The sequence below is a fragment of the Hoplias malabaricus genome, chromosome 10 (genome assembly GCF_029633855.1).
Source record: "Hoplias malabaricus isolate fHopMal1 chromosome 10, fHopMal1.hap1, whole genome shotgun sequence".
Lineage (NCBI taxonomy): Eukaryota > Metazoa > Chordata > Actinopteri > Characiformes > Erythrinidae > Hoplias > Hoplias malabaricus.
Genome location: NC_089809.1, coordinates 31,824,069 through 31,843,409, shown reverse-complemented (window position 1 = coordinate 31,843,409; position 19,341 = coordinate 31,824,069). Strand labels below are relative to the sequence as shown.

The window sequence follows — 19,341 nt, the reverse complement described above, 5'->3', positions numbered from 1 at the left end:
GAAGAGGATTAGTGGCTCCCTACAATGGGGCCAAAAGAAGACAGATGGCAATGGATAAGGAGAGTTGGGTTAAATAGCCTGTGTGGTTAGGATCTATAGGGTTTTACATTTGACATCACTCGTTACCCAAGAGAGCTAAGCCCTGGATAACTACTAGCAAAGGGGAAACCACCTACATGAAAGGAATAGTGGAGCTTAGAGAGTGTTGTGATTCATCTGCTCCAACATAGCTTTTCTCCTGTCAACTACCTTTCAAATCATAAAATTAGCATTTTGAGAGCAAGATGAAACATTTACATTTCCTTTGCCTTCTCTATCAACCTGACAAGGACAGGTACCATGATACACACAGCATAGACACAGCAAACATCCACTAATGAACCTCTGATCATGTCTGCACATGAGAAGTCCTAGAAATTATGAAACTGCCACTTGTTTCATATATATAGAGAGAGTTTTCCTTCAGTGTATGGACACATGATTTCAGTCTATTTAATAAAATATATAAATCAGTCCTATATATAGACAAACTTAGTTCTGTTAAATATGTAACGTAATAAATGTAACTGCAAACACTTAATACAGAGACTTAAAACACATTTCTATTAAATATGAAAGTGACCAAAAAGGCCCAGAGAAGTAAATACCGCTCTTATCCAAAAAGTGGTCTTTAATACATTACTATAAAATAATCCCATTGCCTTATAAACCCTTATACTGGATGCACAATAAGGTTTAAAGAATGTGTATGAGGTAAAGGGAGTTTAAATAAATCCTGAGCTACTACATAGCCCTCACTAATGACCAATATCTCAGGCATTAGCAGTGGTGGGAACATCAGGCTAGAGATCCCGTGATTTCTTCGTGGGTCACAGAGATGGCCAGCCACTGAGAAAACCCATCTCCGTCTCCTTCATGGTCAGTCACATCCCAAGGACTCTGGAGAACAGAGCCAATTTGAATGGCAGGATCAAGGATCAAGGTTGAGAAGGGGGCGGAAATAAAAAAAAAAAGGTTGCGGTGGATGGGGGGTGCACAGCAGCGACAGCTTGCATCCTAGATTAGAGCATCCATGCTCACTTCAATCGATGGCTCTGGAGATGGGCTTTTGTTAGCTCCCATAATAGAACGATCAATGGTGGCTGCCTGGACGTGTGACCCGAGTGACCCAAGCAGAGCAAAGCCCTGCACTCTCAGTCACGACACTTTGGCCGAGTGGTCTTCCCTTCCTCCAGCCTCTTATAATTAGGGTATATCATTTAAGAGGTTTGTGAATGAATGTTGCCATTTAACATGCCATTACCCTAGCGTAAATCTAAAAGTGACACACCCTCATAAAATAATCCCAAATATTAGAAAATGTATTCATCCTTAAAAAAAAAAAAAACCCATGGGTAGGAGAGAATGAATAAGAGAGTGAGTGACAGAGAGTGCATAAGAGAGAGAGAGAAAACAAGCGAGCGAGCGAGAGAGAGAGAGAGAGAGAGAGAGATTATAGCCTGGAGACCACACGGCAAAAATATATACCTGGGTTTCCTTCCGCCCCCCTCCACCCCTAACAGCACAACTTCAAACAAGGTTTTGATGATTGCTAACACAGGTAAATTGATTTATTTGAAGATGTCTGAGAGTGAATTTTTACAAGGTTACTTTGAAGCAATGTGAAGTAGAGTTCAGTTTTGTGGTAGGTTTATTTATACATTCATTTTTAATTAATTCCTTATTCTTTGTGCTTTTTAAGGCACATGTTGAAACTACACATTTGTCGTAGGCAAAAGTTTAAATGCCAGGATTTGCTAAAGAAAAAGAAAAAGGGGCAAAAAAAAAAAGGAATTTGACAAGGGGCATCCAAATTTTTGCCCGTATGTATGATTAAAAAAGAAAACAATACAACACACATACACCCTTGTCCTGTTCCCATGTTCTTGTTCTTGTTCTCTGTATAACAGGATGTAAATGTTATAAATCTGCACCTAATCCAGCTCTAACATTACAACCAAAACAACAGATTTATCTTCTTTGACAATCTCCACAGAAGGGTTGGGAGAAATATCACCAGAACATCAAAATGATCCACATCTGGCTCCCACAAACATCTAAATACACATGCATATATTTAATGTACCAGTCTCATTATATTAACACTGATGCTGCATGTCTCTCTCGGTTTAAGACATAAATGTATCATTCCTTTCATCAGAAGTTACAATCCCTGAGAATTAAAAGCACTTACGGTCTTACCTGTTCATAGAATTTGTTGTGAGCGACGTGGTACTGCGCATCGAAAGACTCCTCAGTGACCAACACATACTGCCTTTCACCAACCTGTGAACGAGGACAGAGAGAAATGCAATGAAGAACACATCCATTTATTCTTGATAGTCTACATCTGTGCATCTATGAATAATGTTTTTATCGTCCAGTTTATTAAAAATATCTTTGCTGTGCTTTTATTTGAAATCAGCTTTCATATACAGGAGGGTAAAGCTTTGTCAATAATGTGTCAAATGCTTGTTCTGTCTGGTCCTTATCATCCGACCTTAAGTTCTCATCCACATCACATGTCTTTACACGCTTATACACAGCCATAGCCCCATTCTGAAATCAATAGTATCATTACAGTACATTATACTAATAGAGTTGTTTTTGTTTATTCTTAAGTTTGTTCTCAATGAACCTACATTCCATTACACCAGCCTCAGAGGAGCAAACGTGAGAATGTGCTTCCTAATAAACACGTGAGGTCAGCCCACCACTTCTTCACATTTCTTTTTCCAAATTGCTCTGATGCAATGCAACTGAAGGGTTTAATCACACAAACTGTCCACATCTGTCACGCCACCTGATAAACCCCCATACACTGGCATCAGGGGCGTTCTAACCTCCAGTGAGCCAGGCCCTCTGAGCTCTCTAGGATTCCTGGCCTCAGACGGCTGAAGCATTGCCTGGATTCAAAACATACAACATGCAGATTACAGACCAAGCCTTAGACTGCTGTCTGCTGCATGGCATCTACTCTACTTTCCACAACAAAACCCGCATATACACAATAAGTAAACAAAGCTTAACATTACCACTGTCATTGCTGTGGTTTCCAAAGCCCACGGTTCAGTTTAGAGAGTGTTGTGTGAGGTCTCTGAATACATTTTGGGAGGGGTGGGGGGGGCTTTACAGTGTGAAGCCATTTGGGAATCAAATGAGTAGAGTCAAGGAGAGCAGGTAAAAAATCAGTGGAGAATCGACATTTGATAGTAACCCATGTAGTTTATTTTCAAGTTTGGTTTTGGATTTCAGGGTAAAAGCTGTGTAACCCTGTGTACACATGGGAGCTACGGAAATGCACCATTTTGCACACTGGACTGTAAAAGTGGCTTGATGTACTGTGATGTTATATTTTTGTAATACTGCCAACCCCTAACCTGAACAAGTGCAGTGTTTCTGGCCTGTTTTTAATGCCTGCTGGTCATGAAAGCACAAACATGCTTTTTATTAGCTTGTAAAAATGTGGCATTTAGGGCCCACGGTTGAAGCCTAAATTGGATGTATATTTATTTATTTATTTTTTAATAAGTGGTCTCAGGCGGAGAGAGAGGATGATAGAAAGGGGCGCAAGAGAGAGCACATAAGCAAATAAGTTTCACATCATTAACGTGTTAATTTCCAGCAGGCTGGAAAAACATGCCCAGGCCACCACTGCTCTGATTATTCATATTTATAAAGATGGGGGAAAAATACAATGTAGAAAAAAAATAATAATAAAACAAGCGCTGTATCTGATTCCATTCCTCTTCTGTAATACTATTCGTAAGTGTTTTTCATACGATCAAAACATTATGTCCTTCCTGACGAGCCAATTAACAGCACAACTTACTGAATGGAGGTAGGGGTTGGAGGGGGGGGGGGGTGTGCAGAAGAAACCGGTTGGCATGGAAACTAAATTCTGTTGAAAATAGCTTATTGTTGGCCGTCCATTAGACTTCAGGACTGAGTGGCAGTGAATGTGTTACTGTGCTTCAGTGTTGACTGAGAGGAAAGAAAGAAAATCAAAGCTGTAAATTGAATGCACTCAGTTTTTTTTTTTTTTTTTCTCTTTTTTAAAGAGCACTTTCACAAAAATAACACACAGGGTCTTTGTTGCTTTTTGTTTTATATACAAAATGATGTTCGATATGAAATTAGAAACAACTGTGAAATGTGTGTGGTGAATTATGAAATATATAAATATAGAACCTAAAGTCTAGTAGTGCCACTGTAGAATGGACAGTGAGTGTAGAAACAAGGACCTGGTCATAAGTTTATGGTTGATTGGCTGGTGTGTGTGTATACATAAAAAACACTATATTGCCAAAAGTATTCACTTGTCTGCTTTACACACGTATGAACGTGAGTGACAAAGGGTTTAATATAATGTTGGCACACCCCTTTGCCACTAAGACAGCTCCAGCTCTTCTGGGAAGGCTTTCCGCAAGGTTTTTTTTGACCATTCTTAAAGAAGCGCATTTGTGAGGTCAGACGCTGATGTTGGACGAGAAGGTCTGCCTCACAGTCTCCAAAGGTTATATTGGGTTAAGGTCAAGACTCTGTGTAGGCCACACCAAACTCGTTCATTCACGTCTTTATGGACCTTGCTTTGTGCATAATTATTAAATTTGTAGACACTCGAGGGCATTTTCATGGAACACTGCATTTGTCATTGAGGTTCTGGATATATTTTTTGAAAGCTAGATTTGTTCCTGGATTCTTTGAGTTCTGCAAAGATACATTTTGTGAGAGAAATTTGTAATTTTGCATTTGAAAGGAGTGGAATCTGATGGCTCACATCTCACCACAACTCAACTGGACTGAGTTTACTTGGTGTGATATGTGAAGGTACTAATGTTCTTTCTTTAATATGAGAGGAAGAATAAAGCCTTCTGTTTAAGGCAGACTTTCTTTTATTTTTAATGTATAATTCAAGTGCATATACACAATATAATATTTAATCACATACTAAATATAATACATTTGGCACCATTTAAATTTAATTTGCATTCTGTTTTAACAGATCTGCAGTTCCTGGATAATGTGGAAAAAAGATTTAATTTAGTTTAGAAGTTTAAATATGTACAACCCCCATTTTAAATAAAGTTCAAACCCCACTTCGGGTGACTGTCTGTGAAGAGTGCTTCGGGTGTGTTCTCGCTGTGTCAGCATGGGTTTTTTTTTTTTCACAAGGTGCTTCTGTTTTCTTCACACAATCTAAAACACATGCTGATATGTGAACTGGCTATTTAAGTGTCCACAGGTGTGTGAGAGAGTGACTTGGTGAGTGTAGTGTGTCCTAGAATAGACAGGCACCTTGCACCCAATGATTCTGCAACCCTGAACAGGATAAAGAGGTTACAGAAAATAAATAAACAAACTGAACTGAACAGAATCCTCCAATGGCTCCAGTGAGAAATCTTCCCTATAAAATTACTGTGTGCCATAACTGTACTTTGCAAGAGTTAAATCCTTGTAAAGCCTTATAAAAGAAAGTTGGACTGTAACTCCAGCATCAGAACAGAATGGTAGAACATTTAACATGTTAAAACATTCCACATGAGATTCCTTTCATACAAAAGGTCTATTTGTCCAAAAGGAAACATAAAAACACACCTGCGCTTCAGTGGCCTTCATACTGTGGCTTTTGGAAAAATGATGTTTCCATCTGCTGAGATGCTGTGCTTTCCTCGCAATTACAGCTGGATGGGAAATGCACTAAATTGTGCTCTTTAAAACCTCGGCTTGAAAACTTAGGAGCAATTACCATTAATGCACCACAAATACACTTCAAGGTGCATGACCACTTGAATCACAAATGGGGAGGATGTTATTCAGGGTGTGTTTCTGTGTGTGTAGCACACTGTGAATGCATCCTAAAACTAGTCAGTTCAAGGCTCTGCAATGCAAATTCTACTGAGATTGTCATGAAATTAAAAAATAAAGGCAAAACAGTCTGAAAACTAAAACACTATTTCCCATCTAGATATTTACAAAAAGTAAGGCAATGGTTGTTTTTAACAGAAACAGCATAAAAAACAGCATAATGCTACTCTTATGTGCTGCTAATTTTTCATTAAAGCACTTTTCTTTGCTTGTCTTGCTTACAAAGCCAATTCAACACTCAAGAGGAGAAGTAAACAATACAATCTCAGGCTTTTGTTGCGATTTGAAGAACACATGTTCAGATGATTTAACACGCAAAGAAAAAGATGTGCTCCTCCGGCTGGTTGAGCGAAGTGGAATGAGGATTCTTAAAATAAATGAGGAAAAGAAGAAATTAAATACTGGGAGCACGTGAGAGAGAAAAGTACAAGAAATAAATATCTGAGTAAAAAAAAATATTAAGAAAAAGTATTAATTGAAGAAAGTGACACAGTGAGAGCAAGAGACACAAAGGAAGCATTTATGGGAAGATGAGCAGAATATATTCACAAAGAGAGTGAGAGAGAGTGTATTTATTGTTGTAACTTAAAAAAAACTTCTTGTAAAATTCAGATGTTTACTGGCTACATTTCCTAGCTCTCCAGCCTGTTTGTGTGCTCAAAACTGGTCTAATCTTTATATGAAGCCCCAGTGTCTCTAAATGAGTAAAAAACAAATTCTCTCTGTGCGTATGTTAGATTTATTTCTCTTTTTTCAGTTTTTCAGACAACGGAGAGAATTCCAAACATTGAAAATCATGAATCGTGATGAGGATATTGCGCTATTCCTGCTCCATAGGTGGGTAATATTGACTTGTTTTTGAAACCGCAACCAAAAGTGCTACAAAACTATACAACTCGAGTTATTAATGAGTTTTTGTGGTAATTCAGACAGTGTAATAAAACTTAGACAAGTTTAACTTCAACGGTTTTCTTCCATCAAACTCACTGTTTCACCTTAAGATGTGACACTTCTGAACATAAAATAGCTGTGTTTCCCAGAAATCACAGACGTTCTCTACAATTCATTCATAAATTGTCTGTAACCGCTTCTCCAGTTCAGGGTTGTGGTGAGTCCGGAGCCTACCCGTAATCACTGGGTGCAAATCGAGATCACACCCTAAAGGGGGCACCAGTGCAACACATTCACTCACACCTATGGACACCGATCCACCTACCAACGTGTGCATTTGGACCGTGTGAGGAAACCAGAGGAAACCCACACAAACACAGGGAGAACACACCAAACTCCTCACAGACAGTCAACCGGAGCGGGACTTGGACCCACAGCCTCAAGGTCCCTGGAGCTGTGTGACTGCGACGCTACCTGCTGCACCACCGTGCCACCCCTCTATAAATGCAGTACAGTTCTAAAAAAGCAAACTTCAGACATCCAACATGTTTTGACCGTTCAGCTTCATTTTCATGAATGAAAAGAGATAAGGAGCTGCTGCATGTTGAAGCAGACTCCACTGAAGTTCCTCCTCAAAGTGGAGAGTTCCTCAGACCGCTGGCCTTGGGGCTGGCTGGAGGACATCGTTAACGTTCAAAGCGGATGGACAGGTGCACTGAACAATCAAAGAGAGGCCTCCTCTAGCTTCAGATCATGTTGGAATGTAAAAGAGAACATGATTGTCACTGCAAAAGAAAAATGAGGTGAAGGTGAGGTAAAAAAATAAATAAATAAATAAATAAATAAATAACAAGAAAAAAAAACCCCAAAATGAATGTACTGTACAGGAGGCTGTGATTTATTGCTGTGCGCTTTGACCGGTGTGAGCCCATGAACCCATCGTTCTCTGAGCCCACGGGGGAAAGGCCACTGTCTTGATTTAGCTTTTGATTTCCCCTCATCAACTTTTGAACAGGGACGTGTGGCTGCGGATCCAAAGACGACCGCTCACAAATTCATTCAACATCACGTGAAGATGTGAGGAGAAAGTGTGTAGAAAGAGAAAAGCTGGGGGAAAAAACACACTACACTGTAAACCCCCTCTCTCTGTGCTGAAACATACATCTGAGGCAATTCGGAAAGGCCTCGAGAGACCACCAACACCACTGCTGCTGCTGCTGAATTCAGGGCTAGATTAAAGGCATATTTCATGCAAAAAGCACTAACATTGCTAATAATTAATGGACACTAGCAGGGTGTGCTTTTAGCATGGAGCAAATGCTATCATGCTAACTGGTCCCCATTATTTATTGCTCGCCATTTTTGGCATCTGATGTGGACGTACCCCAAAACCCACAAGAATACCATGTAATTGCCGAGATAATAAAACAGGCTAGAATTGTATCCCTCACTCGTTTAAACAAAGGGCTGTCCAGTTTCAGGTCATTTATATTTATGATTACTGTACTGTAAAATCTATTATTGTAGTAATATATGTTTTATTTATCGTTTTTCAGGTGTCGTCAACACAAATGGAAAATGTAGGACATGAACATCCAATCCATTACTTAACAAATCATTTCATGCCATAATTTCTCCATTATGTTACACATGTATTTTTAATTTATTTATTTTACAAAACAATCCTGTCATCTACTGTAATGTCAATATGTGAAAATACAGTAGCGATACTCCACCTCTGCCTCGGCTTGAGGCCAGACGGACCACATTGCCTCTTAATTGACAGTAATCCAGGCTGATGGATTATGGACAGCATCAACAAACAGTGGAAAATATGGAGGAAGGATTACACCACGCTGCGAGATCCAGAGCCTAACGAAGGCTGAGGCTGCAGCAGCAAACGGGACAACGATGGGATTGGCAGCTCATGGAGGATCTCTGCTAAATCTGCACCAAGCGAAAAACAAATGCGAGGCGGGCTGGATTTGAACCAGCGCTGAAATAATAATTACACAAGTCCAGTCCAAACAATCCACCTAATCTACAGGGCTTTAGCCCACAGAAGACAAAGACTGGAATATTCTGATCGTACACAGACAAGCTTTGCCCAAGATAAAGAAAAATTTGAATCTCCACAGTGCTTCTTTCTTCAGCTTTTTAAAAACAGCAGACGTGCTGTTAAGCATCCTTATCAACAGTGAGCAATGCTTCTCAGTGGAGTCAGAGCCAAATCCTCTGCTCTTAGCCAGTGTCAGAGGAGCTCCGTCTTCACCGACCCACATACCCTGCCGAGATCTGAAGGTAAGGAACTTAACTGAAAATTAATCGGAATGGACAAAAAAAAAAAAAGCAACATGTAGGAACTACTTGCTTCCTGTCAGATGTGTTCCTATAGTGACTGACTGACCTAAACATTACTATCATATTGCCAATAATAAACAAAGTTTTTTTAAGATCTAATATCTCTGAACTAAGAACAAAATGTACTTTTATATTTGTGAGTGTGTTTTTGAGAAGGATGTGTGGTATCCACTACTGGTAGATACCATAATATTCATCTTTTTCTGAGAATAGCTTTCACAGAAAAGACAAAAAAGCAACGTTTTAAAACAAAAGCAAATGCAACGTTTCAACATCACTATAGGCATTGTTACACTTTGAGCAAAAGGATCTACAGTGATCCAGACACAAACCTGTTGGAGCCATTAATCAAAGATAATTCTGTTATTCTAGCCACAAATTCTAAATTTAGACACAAGATTACATTGGTTTTGTGGCCTGGGTGGCTGATGCAAGTTCTGCTGTCTGTGACATTCAGCTCACAGCACACTGACAGAAATCACACAATTACAAATTAAAACATGTGGCTTGTGCCTGTTTGTTAACCAACCAGACAGAGACATGTTTATTACAAACTGAAACAATTGATGTCATACTTTGTTGATGAGAGTTACATTTTGTAATAGCTCATTTCAATTTGCAACACAGTACACAAAAACCAGGACATGAGCACGTTTATCACTGTGGCATTTAATAACAACAAAACGGTTCTGGGACCAAAGACACCAACTAAAGTAGAACCACAAGAGGAAGAGTCTTTTGAACTTCAGTCTAGTACCAGTGTCCTTTACTGAAGATCACTGGCATTCAGATACGGTCTCCGGCCTTGTCGTTCACACACAGGAATGTCTACGGATTCCCTGAAACAGCTAAACTTCTCGTGTGACATTCTTAAATGACTAAATTATTCATTAATGCATTTTTTGTGGGATGAACCTCAACTCATTCTTATTCAAAAACAACTAGGTCTTTCCAGTTGCTCATTTTATCCCCAAGTATGACTATGTCACAGTGTCAGAAACCACGAGGACATTATTAAGCATTATTTAATAACAATGAATGAATGAATGAATACTGCATTTCTGTACCATGTTTACAGACTTTAAAGCCCCAAATCCTATCCCAGACACTCACAAGTCAAACAGTAGCACCATGAGCAGAATATAAGACAAGCCACCACAATTAGAATAAACACACTGGCTGAGTAACACAGGGAATCAAATTAGGGGCACACATTCACCCTGCCACCCGGCAAGGGGGAGAGCCAGAGAGAGAAAGACTGCGTAAGTGAGAGAGAGAGAGATTAGATGGAACATTAATGTGGTCCAGCTCTAATAGTGCATAATTAGCATAACAAAAGAGAGGCAGCACTCCAGTCCCTCACCACTGGGCACCTCGTCTCATTAAGAACAGCTGAATAACAATTACCCAGCCCTGTGTGTAAGCGAGCATGTGTGTGTGTGTGAGACGCTTGCCTACTGCCAGAGCACTAATGTTTTCTGGGCTCTTTTTTCTCTCCACTGTTAATTCACTCATTCTCTACACCACGCCAGGGAACACAGTTCCACAAGCATTTGTGCACCTGCATCTAACACACACAAACACAGACACACACTCACTGTCGCGTCCCCTGGCTCTAGGCCGGAAAAACGATCACTTCCATTATTTACAATTACTCGCTTGCCAGCCCAAATCACAAGCAAGCAACACAAATTACACAACTTAGAATAATACCATTACTGATGGATATTATTAGGCTCATATCGACCACACAGCTGTATCCACTACACACACACCCCGTCATTATCTTACCCGAAATCTGTGCGTCACTTCCTTTCAGTTTTTAGACAAAGACATCCTTCCTTTTCCATCTCAAACTTTGCAAAACTGTCCCCACTCTCAGTGCATTTCAACCACCAGGCCCACTTACACTACCTGGCAATGCGCAGCAGGGTACAAACATCTGGGACCACTATTAAAATGCATATAAATACATACATACGTACACAAAACTAGCACTTTAAATGGCAGATTTAGGTACATAATGTCTGATAGTTTTGGTATCCAAACACATAATATCTGGGTGTATGTGAATTAGTCAGTGTTTGTGTGTGAATGTCTTCAGTGCGGTTCAACCGGTCGTTCACAGAGGCCTTTCACAAGAGATCACAAAGTGCACAGAAGCTTTATATAGTACTCTATTATAAGACGTAAATGAATGCTTTAATTAGGAAACACGTTTAACAAAACAGTGTAGGTGTTACACTTAATTCCTTAAATGCAATCCAATGTCAAATATGAAGCAGTGTATGTAAGGCTAATGTCATAAACATTCTGTCTCATTCCAATCTGTAATACGACAAAACACTGTAATTGCTTTTGACAGATTGTCCTTCAGAACCATTCCAAATCCAGCCACAACACAGAGTTAATTGGCATGAAAGGTTGTCCTTCAGATCTGACCCAGATGAAACTATAGGAAACAAACCACTGTTCAGTTCACTGAGAATGTTCCTTATGGGTGGCAGTTTCTATACAAGTGCTAGGCAGCTCAAAGAACGCAGATTCACAGACACTGCTGCTCTACTGAATGGACTATTACACAAATGAAATTGGTCCTCAAGCATGAGCTGATTAAGCACGAATTGGTTCAGGTTCATAATCCAATGAAAGAGAAACATACCTGACTGAAATTATTCAGGGCTTGATCAAAGACAACTGTTACTTTGTCAGTGAAACTGGGAGCAGTCCAGCGGTCCAGAAAATGCATTAATGAAGAAAATTATGTAAAAAAAAAAATGCATGTTAAAAGTAACTGATAAAATTGACTGCCAGATAAAATACAGAATCTCACTCTATGTAGCTGCTAAGAATGCTGGGTGCAGGAACTCTATCACATCAGGTGCTTTCATTCCTAGTGATGTCAAGTCAAATTCAATTTTATTGTTATATAAATGTGCTGATTGACAAATGAAACATCCAGGAGTACTCAAGGACACAGTGCAGAATGTAACACAGATGAACGGCAGTGTATTAATACAATGCTGTCCGTGTGGGTTTCCTTCAGGTGCTCTGGTTTCCTCCCTGAGTCCATAAGCACATGTTGGTAGGTGGATGGGCTACTCAAAAGTGTCCATAGGTGTGAGTGTGTGTTGCCCTGCATAGCACTGCCGTTCCCTCCAGGGTGTGTTCCCTCCTTGTGCTCAGTGATCCTTGGTAGGTTTGGTACCCTGAACAGGATATATACAGTGAAATCTTGACTTACGAGTGAATCAACTTATACATTTTCCAAGATATGAACCATCACTTGGTTGACTTTTTGCTTTAAGAAGCACTCAGTTCATTTGTTTTTTTTTGTAGCAGGTAGTGTCGCAGTCAAACAGCGCCAGGGACTTGTGTGTTCTCCCTGTGTCTGCATGGGTTTCCTCCAGGTGCTCTGGTTTCCTCCCATGGTCCAAAAACACACGCTAACAGGTGGATTGGTGACTCAAAAGTGTCCATAGGTGTGAGTGTGTGAGTGAATGTGAGAGTGTGTGTTGCCATGTGAAGGACTGGCGCCCCCTCCATGGGAAAACTTCGCTTGTTTTAGTTCGTGTTAGTTAACGTTAGCTTGACTTGCTAAACTCGGTGGCTCAGATTATACTTGGCTACGTAGTGATAGTTGCATTACGGAGGTTTATAGTGTCGGATGAATTCGAGTTCGACATCGATCACATTTACATGAATAACGGTACCTCTAAATTTGAGTTTAGCTTATTGCTAGGCTATTGTCGTGAATAATGTTGGTTATTTAGCTAGCTAGATACTGTCATAACGGTGTTTTACCGCGGCGTCGCTGTTGTCCACCAGTGACGTCACGGTTGCATTCAAGAATTTCCGTAGCGAGCTCAGGTTTTTCCGTCAATTTAATAAAATTGTCAGTTTTAAAGCAAAGTAAGCAGCTATTTTCATTTTAATTCATACTTATATATGTAAATAACTGAAATAATGTGATTGTGATTGTGAATGTGAATGTTGATTAATGCCTTCATCTTTTCCCGTATTGACATTGTAACTCACTTTTTGTTTTTTAATGGTCTACCAGTTAAACTGATCAGTCATCTCCAGTATATCCAGAATTCAGCAGCAAGGGCTCTCAAGCACAGAAATCATATCACTCCCATACTTCATCAATCGCATTCGCTTCCTGTGGAGTATAGGATTAAATATAAAATTCTTCTCTTAACATTTAAGCCTCTATAACGTCTGGCTCCTACATATATCTCATTTCTTCATATTGTCCCTCTCACTGTCTTAGATCTTAGAACTCTGGACTCCTTACTGTGTCTTCTTTTAGACTTTCTACTCTGGGTGTTAGGTCTATCAGTGTCGCTGCCTCCAAGCTCTGGAACTCTCTTCCTCCTGACCTTCGCAATTGCTCAACCCTTTCTCTCTTCAAATCTCTGCTCAAATCATTTCTCTTCTGTGTCTTTAATTTATAATTCCCCATACCCCACTCATGATTGTAAAGCATCCTTGGGTTTGTGAAAGGCGCTATAAAAATGGAACTAATTATTATCATGTAACCTGCTTGTTGTGATGGTGTAATTAAATAGACATAGTTTATACATAATCCTGTCATTGTAGAGGCAGCATTAAACATTTGTCTGCTGAGTTGATTCTTGGAGAGTCATTAGCCCATACATAAGAATGCAAACAAAAGCTCTATGGCTGCATCTAGAAATGTCCTTTGTCTGGACACACTGTCACGTGTCTTTGAGGAACACAAGGAACCAAAGAAGCATCAAAGCCCATAAAGCAATCACGAGGCTGAAAAATCAGAATATATCAATCACGGAGACAGCTGAATCATTTGGTGTGTCAAAATGTGAAAGTAAGTGTGACGGATGAGATTAGGGTCAAAGCAGCAGAGAGGTACAGTGTGTTTCATCCCTTGCACTGACGCTTGTGCGTAAATGTGTTTTTTTAGATGAAGGTGATGTGAGGTTACAGAGCTGTGATTGCTTCATTAGTAAGAACTGTTTGGCTGATTGCATCGCGGAGGACAGGTTACCTGAGCCATATTTTAACATGTATATGTATACATAATAACAGGGTAGGAATGAAAATTGGGGCTTTGCTCTGCAATTACTCTGCAGTTCAGTTTATCTGTTTTCATTACAAAGTTTTCACAGCCAACTAAAAAGGCACCTTGAGCTGAGGACTATAGTCAAGCACATTTTATAATAATTTCCCATTAATGTGTAGGGTGCTCCAAATATTCAAATCTTGAATGTAGCCGCAGTGCTGAACTCATGTTATTAATAAGTTGGGTCACCAAAAATGACTGGGAGCATGTTCTTTTTTGAGACTTGCCCTTGATGATGCTTTAAAAACACCGTGCAGCTTGCTGGCAGTGAAAGCTTGTTATGAGTCCAACTACAGACATGGAAATTGGGGTCCTAAATAGGTTTCCATCATTTGAATATTCATTGACCCCATCCTCTGCTCTTCACTTGGATTTGTTCATCTTGCTTTGCATAATTAATTCCATACCTCATGTTTGTACACTGAAATCTTATCCGTCATCCACAGAAAAGAAATAAGCATGGCCGGGCCAAACAATTCACAGCAGTTTGAGTGGGATTCAAGGCAGCAACATCCAAGATCCACTGCCTTTTAAACTCTTCAATCAGTTACTCAAACAAGACAGGGACAGGGACAGGTTGTATGGGCCGGAAAGCAGATGCTAGAGCTGGAGGTGACATATGGTTGACCAACATGAGGTACACCAGGTGTGTATTGGGACCTAACAAGAGTTTTCATTAAAGGTGATGAATGTCTGCCAGATGAGCTGAAACATGCACTGCTGGTGGTGTTATATACATTTTAATAGACATGATGCTTGTGAACTGCCTCAACACGTTGCCATCAAGTAATTTCTCAGTGCTACCCCATGTAGAAATATTTGCTTTACAAACTGCCCTTATCAAGAATGAGTGCTGGCTTGAAAGTCCACTTTAGATCAAAGGAAAGTGCTCAGCCTAAAAACATCAGCAGAAAATATATTTCCCATAAGCTATTGTTGATTAGCTATAAAATATTAATTGATTTATTTATATTAACAATTGTTGACTGATAATAAATTCAGAATTGTCCTTAAGGCATCTCCAAGAGTGAGAGAGACTCTAGCAATGTGTTTCATACACACCATAGCTGCTTTAAAGGCTAAGCACCACTTAACATTCACATTATTTTAGTTACTGACATATATAAGTATGAATTAAAATGAAAATAGCAGCTTAATTTGCTTTAAAACTGACAATTTTATTAAATTGACGGAAAAACCCGAGCTCGCTACGGAAATTCTTGAATGCAACCATGACGTCACTGGTGGACAACAGCTGAACAACGGCGCGGTAAAACACAGTTATGACTGACTGTTTTGACAGTATCTAGCTAGCTATATAACCAACATTATTCACGACAATAGCCTAGCAATAAGCTAAACTCAAATTTAGAGGTACCGTTATTCTTGTAAATGTTATCGAAGTCTGTAAACCTGACACTGTAAACCTCCGTAATGCAGCCTAGTATAACCTGAGCCACCAAGTTTAGCAAGTCAAGCTAATGTTAACCAACACCAACTAAAACAGGCGAAGTAAGTGTCCTTACCCTGTTTACCTCCATGTTACAGAGGCTCTTGAACACCTTTCGTTGGTTTCCTTACATGCCCATATTGTTGGGAAAGCGCCAGTGAAATGAGCTACAGATAACGGAGTGAGCGGATGGTTCTTTCCAAAGTGCCCGTTTAAAGTTGACAAATTTAGTCCATTTTCTGGATATTTTGGGATCTTTGGGCCATTTGTGCACAGATGTCCCACTGTACATTGAATTATTGCAGCCAAAAATAACACACCTTTTCATCATTTTGCATTAAATTAAGTGCAACTTCTAGAGTTGTTGTCCACCATCTACGTCACAGGCAAGATGCCTATTAGAGTTTCCGAACACCGTTGGGGGGGGGACAACAGTCTTTTAAACCTTATTCCTTGAATTAGTAAGAAATAGCATGTTTTCTGACTATCAATAAACACAAGTTAGGAACTCAAATTCCACTGTATTTATTTGTTTGACACTTTCATATCGCTGGTGCTTAGCCTTTAAGCATTTTCATCAGATTCATCAGCTGACTTTAATAGTATCACACATTCACAGCAATTAATTTGTCATCTTTACCTCAACAACACCATAGTGGGCATGACGCATCTGCTATAAAAACAAGGAAATCAGTCTGGACAATGATTATAACCAGAAACTGGTCGGGGGAAGACACTGAGGGTCCTTGAGTGTATCTGTTTTTCTAGAGCAGGTTACCTGAAGGGCACAACTAAGATCTCAATAGGTACAGCAGGCATTACGTGTGAAAAACAGCTTGAGTACTGGGTTGTTCATTTTAGCCCTTCACATCCTGCAATATACAGGAGAACAAATTCACCAAACTGCCCATTTAGGCCAGGTGACCCTGCTGTAATTTCCAGCCAGAGCTTCCAAGCAGTCTATCCATCAGACCACGACAGCTCTGGCCGCACCATCCCGGGCCTGGGAGCATCCATAATGCACAATATCTGTTTTCTTTGAGCCATGTGAATGTCAGACGAGCTGAAATACTGCTCATGGATGTCGCTCCGAGCGGAAAACTCATCCAGAGCGTGCGAGGCTGACAGCAGCACGGTCGGATCTGAGAAGAGAGATGCCAGCTTCGTTGCAATCACAAGACAAAGTCTTCCTCTATGACACACTCTGATTCTTAGACTTCATTCACTTCAACTAGAACATCAGCAGTGGACAGAATAATATGACATAGCTCTGAGCATGAAAAGGTCCAGAATTGGAGCTGCACAATATATTTTCAGTGAATTCTATCGCATTACTGGCTTTCTTAATAAAGGTGGCTAGTGTAAGTGCTATGAAAATCTTAACCAATCACAGCTGAGATAATTATTGTATTTATAAATACATAAAGTGGATCAACATGCTGTGCAATCTTTAACCATGTCAAATTAATGATAATCCAATGTGGTGATACATTGAGAGATACATTGACTATTTTGCCCCAACGGCCAGGATATCTTTTGTGGTTCGGGATCTTGCAGAGGGATGACTGATTTAACGTGATTCCACCCTTAAGACTGCCCACATTTGGTCTGCAGCTTTGGCTGGCTGCTATGAGCAGCTTGCTCTGTAGCAGAAAGGTGCCTCTGTTTCTACTCAATCACACACACTGTTCCAAGAAGAATCTGAGCCAAAAGTCTGGTGCCTGTTGAGGAGCTGCTATTTGACAGCTGATGGCACTAGGGCTGCTCTCTGGGTCTCTTCTGGATGAGTACATATGCAATAGTTTGTGTGTTTATATATACATATATATATATATAGTTTTTGCTGTAAATAGATCTGATTCTAAATTGAGAAGAACGCTACCTGCATGAAAGTAAAATCACAAAACAAAAATGCAAAAGAGCGAAAAATCAAAACAAACAACTCAAGTTACAAATGAGTTTCTGTGGTAATTCAAACAGTGAAAATAAATTTACAGACAAGTTAAACATCAACATACAAACAACAGTAATTTCCCCCCCTAATACATTCTATTCTACTTTAAAAGACACAACGCTTCTGAGTGTAAACAAATATATTGTAGACGTCCACTTTAATGTTAATGTCAGCTGTCACTCTTCTAGTAAATAACAGTACATTTATGGTTTGCTCCAAGTTTGTTTTTAAGGTTTGGTTGATTTTAAGGGTAAATGTTTAAAAATATGATGCAATAAGGGCAGCACGGTGGCGCAGCAGGTAGTGTCGCAGTCACAGCTCCAGGGACCTGGAGGTTGTGGGTTCAATTCCCACTCTGGGTGACTGTCTGTGAGGAGTTGGTGTGTTCTCCCTGTGTCTGCGTGGGTTTCCTCCGGGTGACTGTCTGTGAGGAGTTGGTGTGTTCTCCCTGTGTCTGTGTGGGTTTCCTCCGGGTGACTGTCTGTGAGGAGTTGGTGTGTTCTCCCTGTGTCTGTGTGGGTTTCCTCCGGGTGACTGTCTGTGAGGAGTTGGTGTGTTCTCCCTGTGTCTGCGTGGGTTTCCTCCGGGTGCTCTGGTTTCCTCCCACAGTCTAAAAACACACGTTGGTAGGTGGATTGGCGACTCCAGTGTCCATGTGAGAGTGTGTGTGTGTGTTGCCCTGTGAAGGACTGGCGCCCCCTCCAGGGTATATTCTTGCCTTGCACCCAATGATTCCAGGTAGGCTCTGGACCCACCGCGACCATGAACTGAATGAATGAATGATGCAATCCTATGAAGCCAAAATCCAAAACTTCAATATCCTCACAATTTGAAATAAAACACATACAATAAACTGTTCTGAAGCCTTCTACATAGCAGACTAAAATCTGATTTGTCACAGCAAAAGCTGGCTACCATTGTTTTTGGTTTAGTTACAGAATCCTGCCACAAATCAGCTGATTAAAAAGTCGTGTTATCCTGCAGGATATAACATCAGTACACAGTGTGGTGAAAATAGCCTACAGAAAATGATCAAAGAGGAGAATCACAGCAAAGCATGTCTTTCCATCTAGACACGGTTAAACCAAGCTAATAAAGCTAATAATTTCAAGCGCTCTGGGCTTATTAAAAATTTAATTTAAAAATAGCTGTGTGATAGTGGTTTAAAGGTTGGAAACGGGAGAATATTCACTGGTAAATGAACAGATTTTCTAACTCTGGGGCAGTGCTTGCTTTCAGTGATGGAACAGAAACTGAAAAGTGAGAGTTGACAGTGAACACAAGTGGCCTTGTTTATGTTGGACATGTGCGGGTGTATGTGTAGTGGTGTACGATTTGTGGGACTTTAGGGGGTTACACTATGATGCAAACGGCGTAAACTTCGGCACACATTCAGGCCCCTGAGCTGAGAGCATATGACAGGCCTGTCCCACATTCCGACTGACCCCATCACTACGCATCAGAAGCTGGCTGACACTAACCAGACCTGGAATATAGGGAAAAGCGGATAGTGTTGGGGGGAGAGTAAGCACAAGAATCAGAGGGATAACGGGTTAAAGTGAGAGAGAACTCGAGCTAGAGACTGAACGAGAGAGAGAGACAGAAGGCAAAGGACTGGGGCATATCCAGAGATGATGGGCTCAGCACAGTGGAGACTGGGCTGATAAAAGG

At 40.3% G+C, this 19,341-nt stretch overlaps 1 protein-coding gene across 1 annotated transcript in view; it reads right to left on the bottom strand.

The window, feature by feature from the left end:
- Window positions 1-19,341, bottom strand: part of cdkal1 (CDK5 regulatory subunit associated protein 1-like 1) — a 293,873-nt gene that overhangs the window by 15,463 nt on the left and 259,069 nt on the right. Inside the window, exon 13 of the mRNA XM_066683019.1 lies at window positions 2,242-2,325. Within this exon, the coding sequence (XP_066539116.1) occupies window positions 2,242-2,325 (84 nt within the window). The remainder of the gene's footprint in view (window positions 1-2,241; window positions 2,326-19,341) is intronic.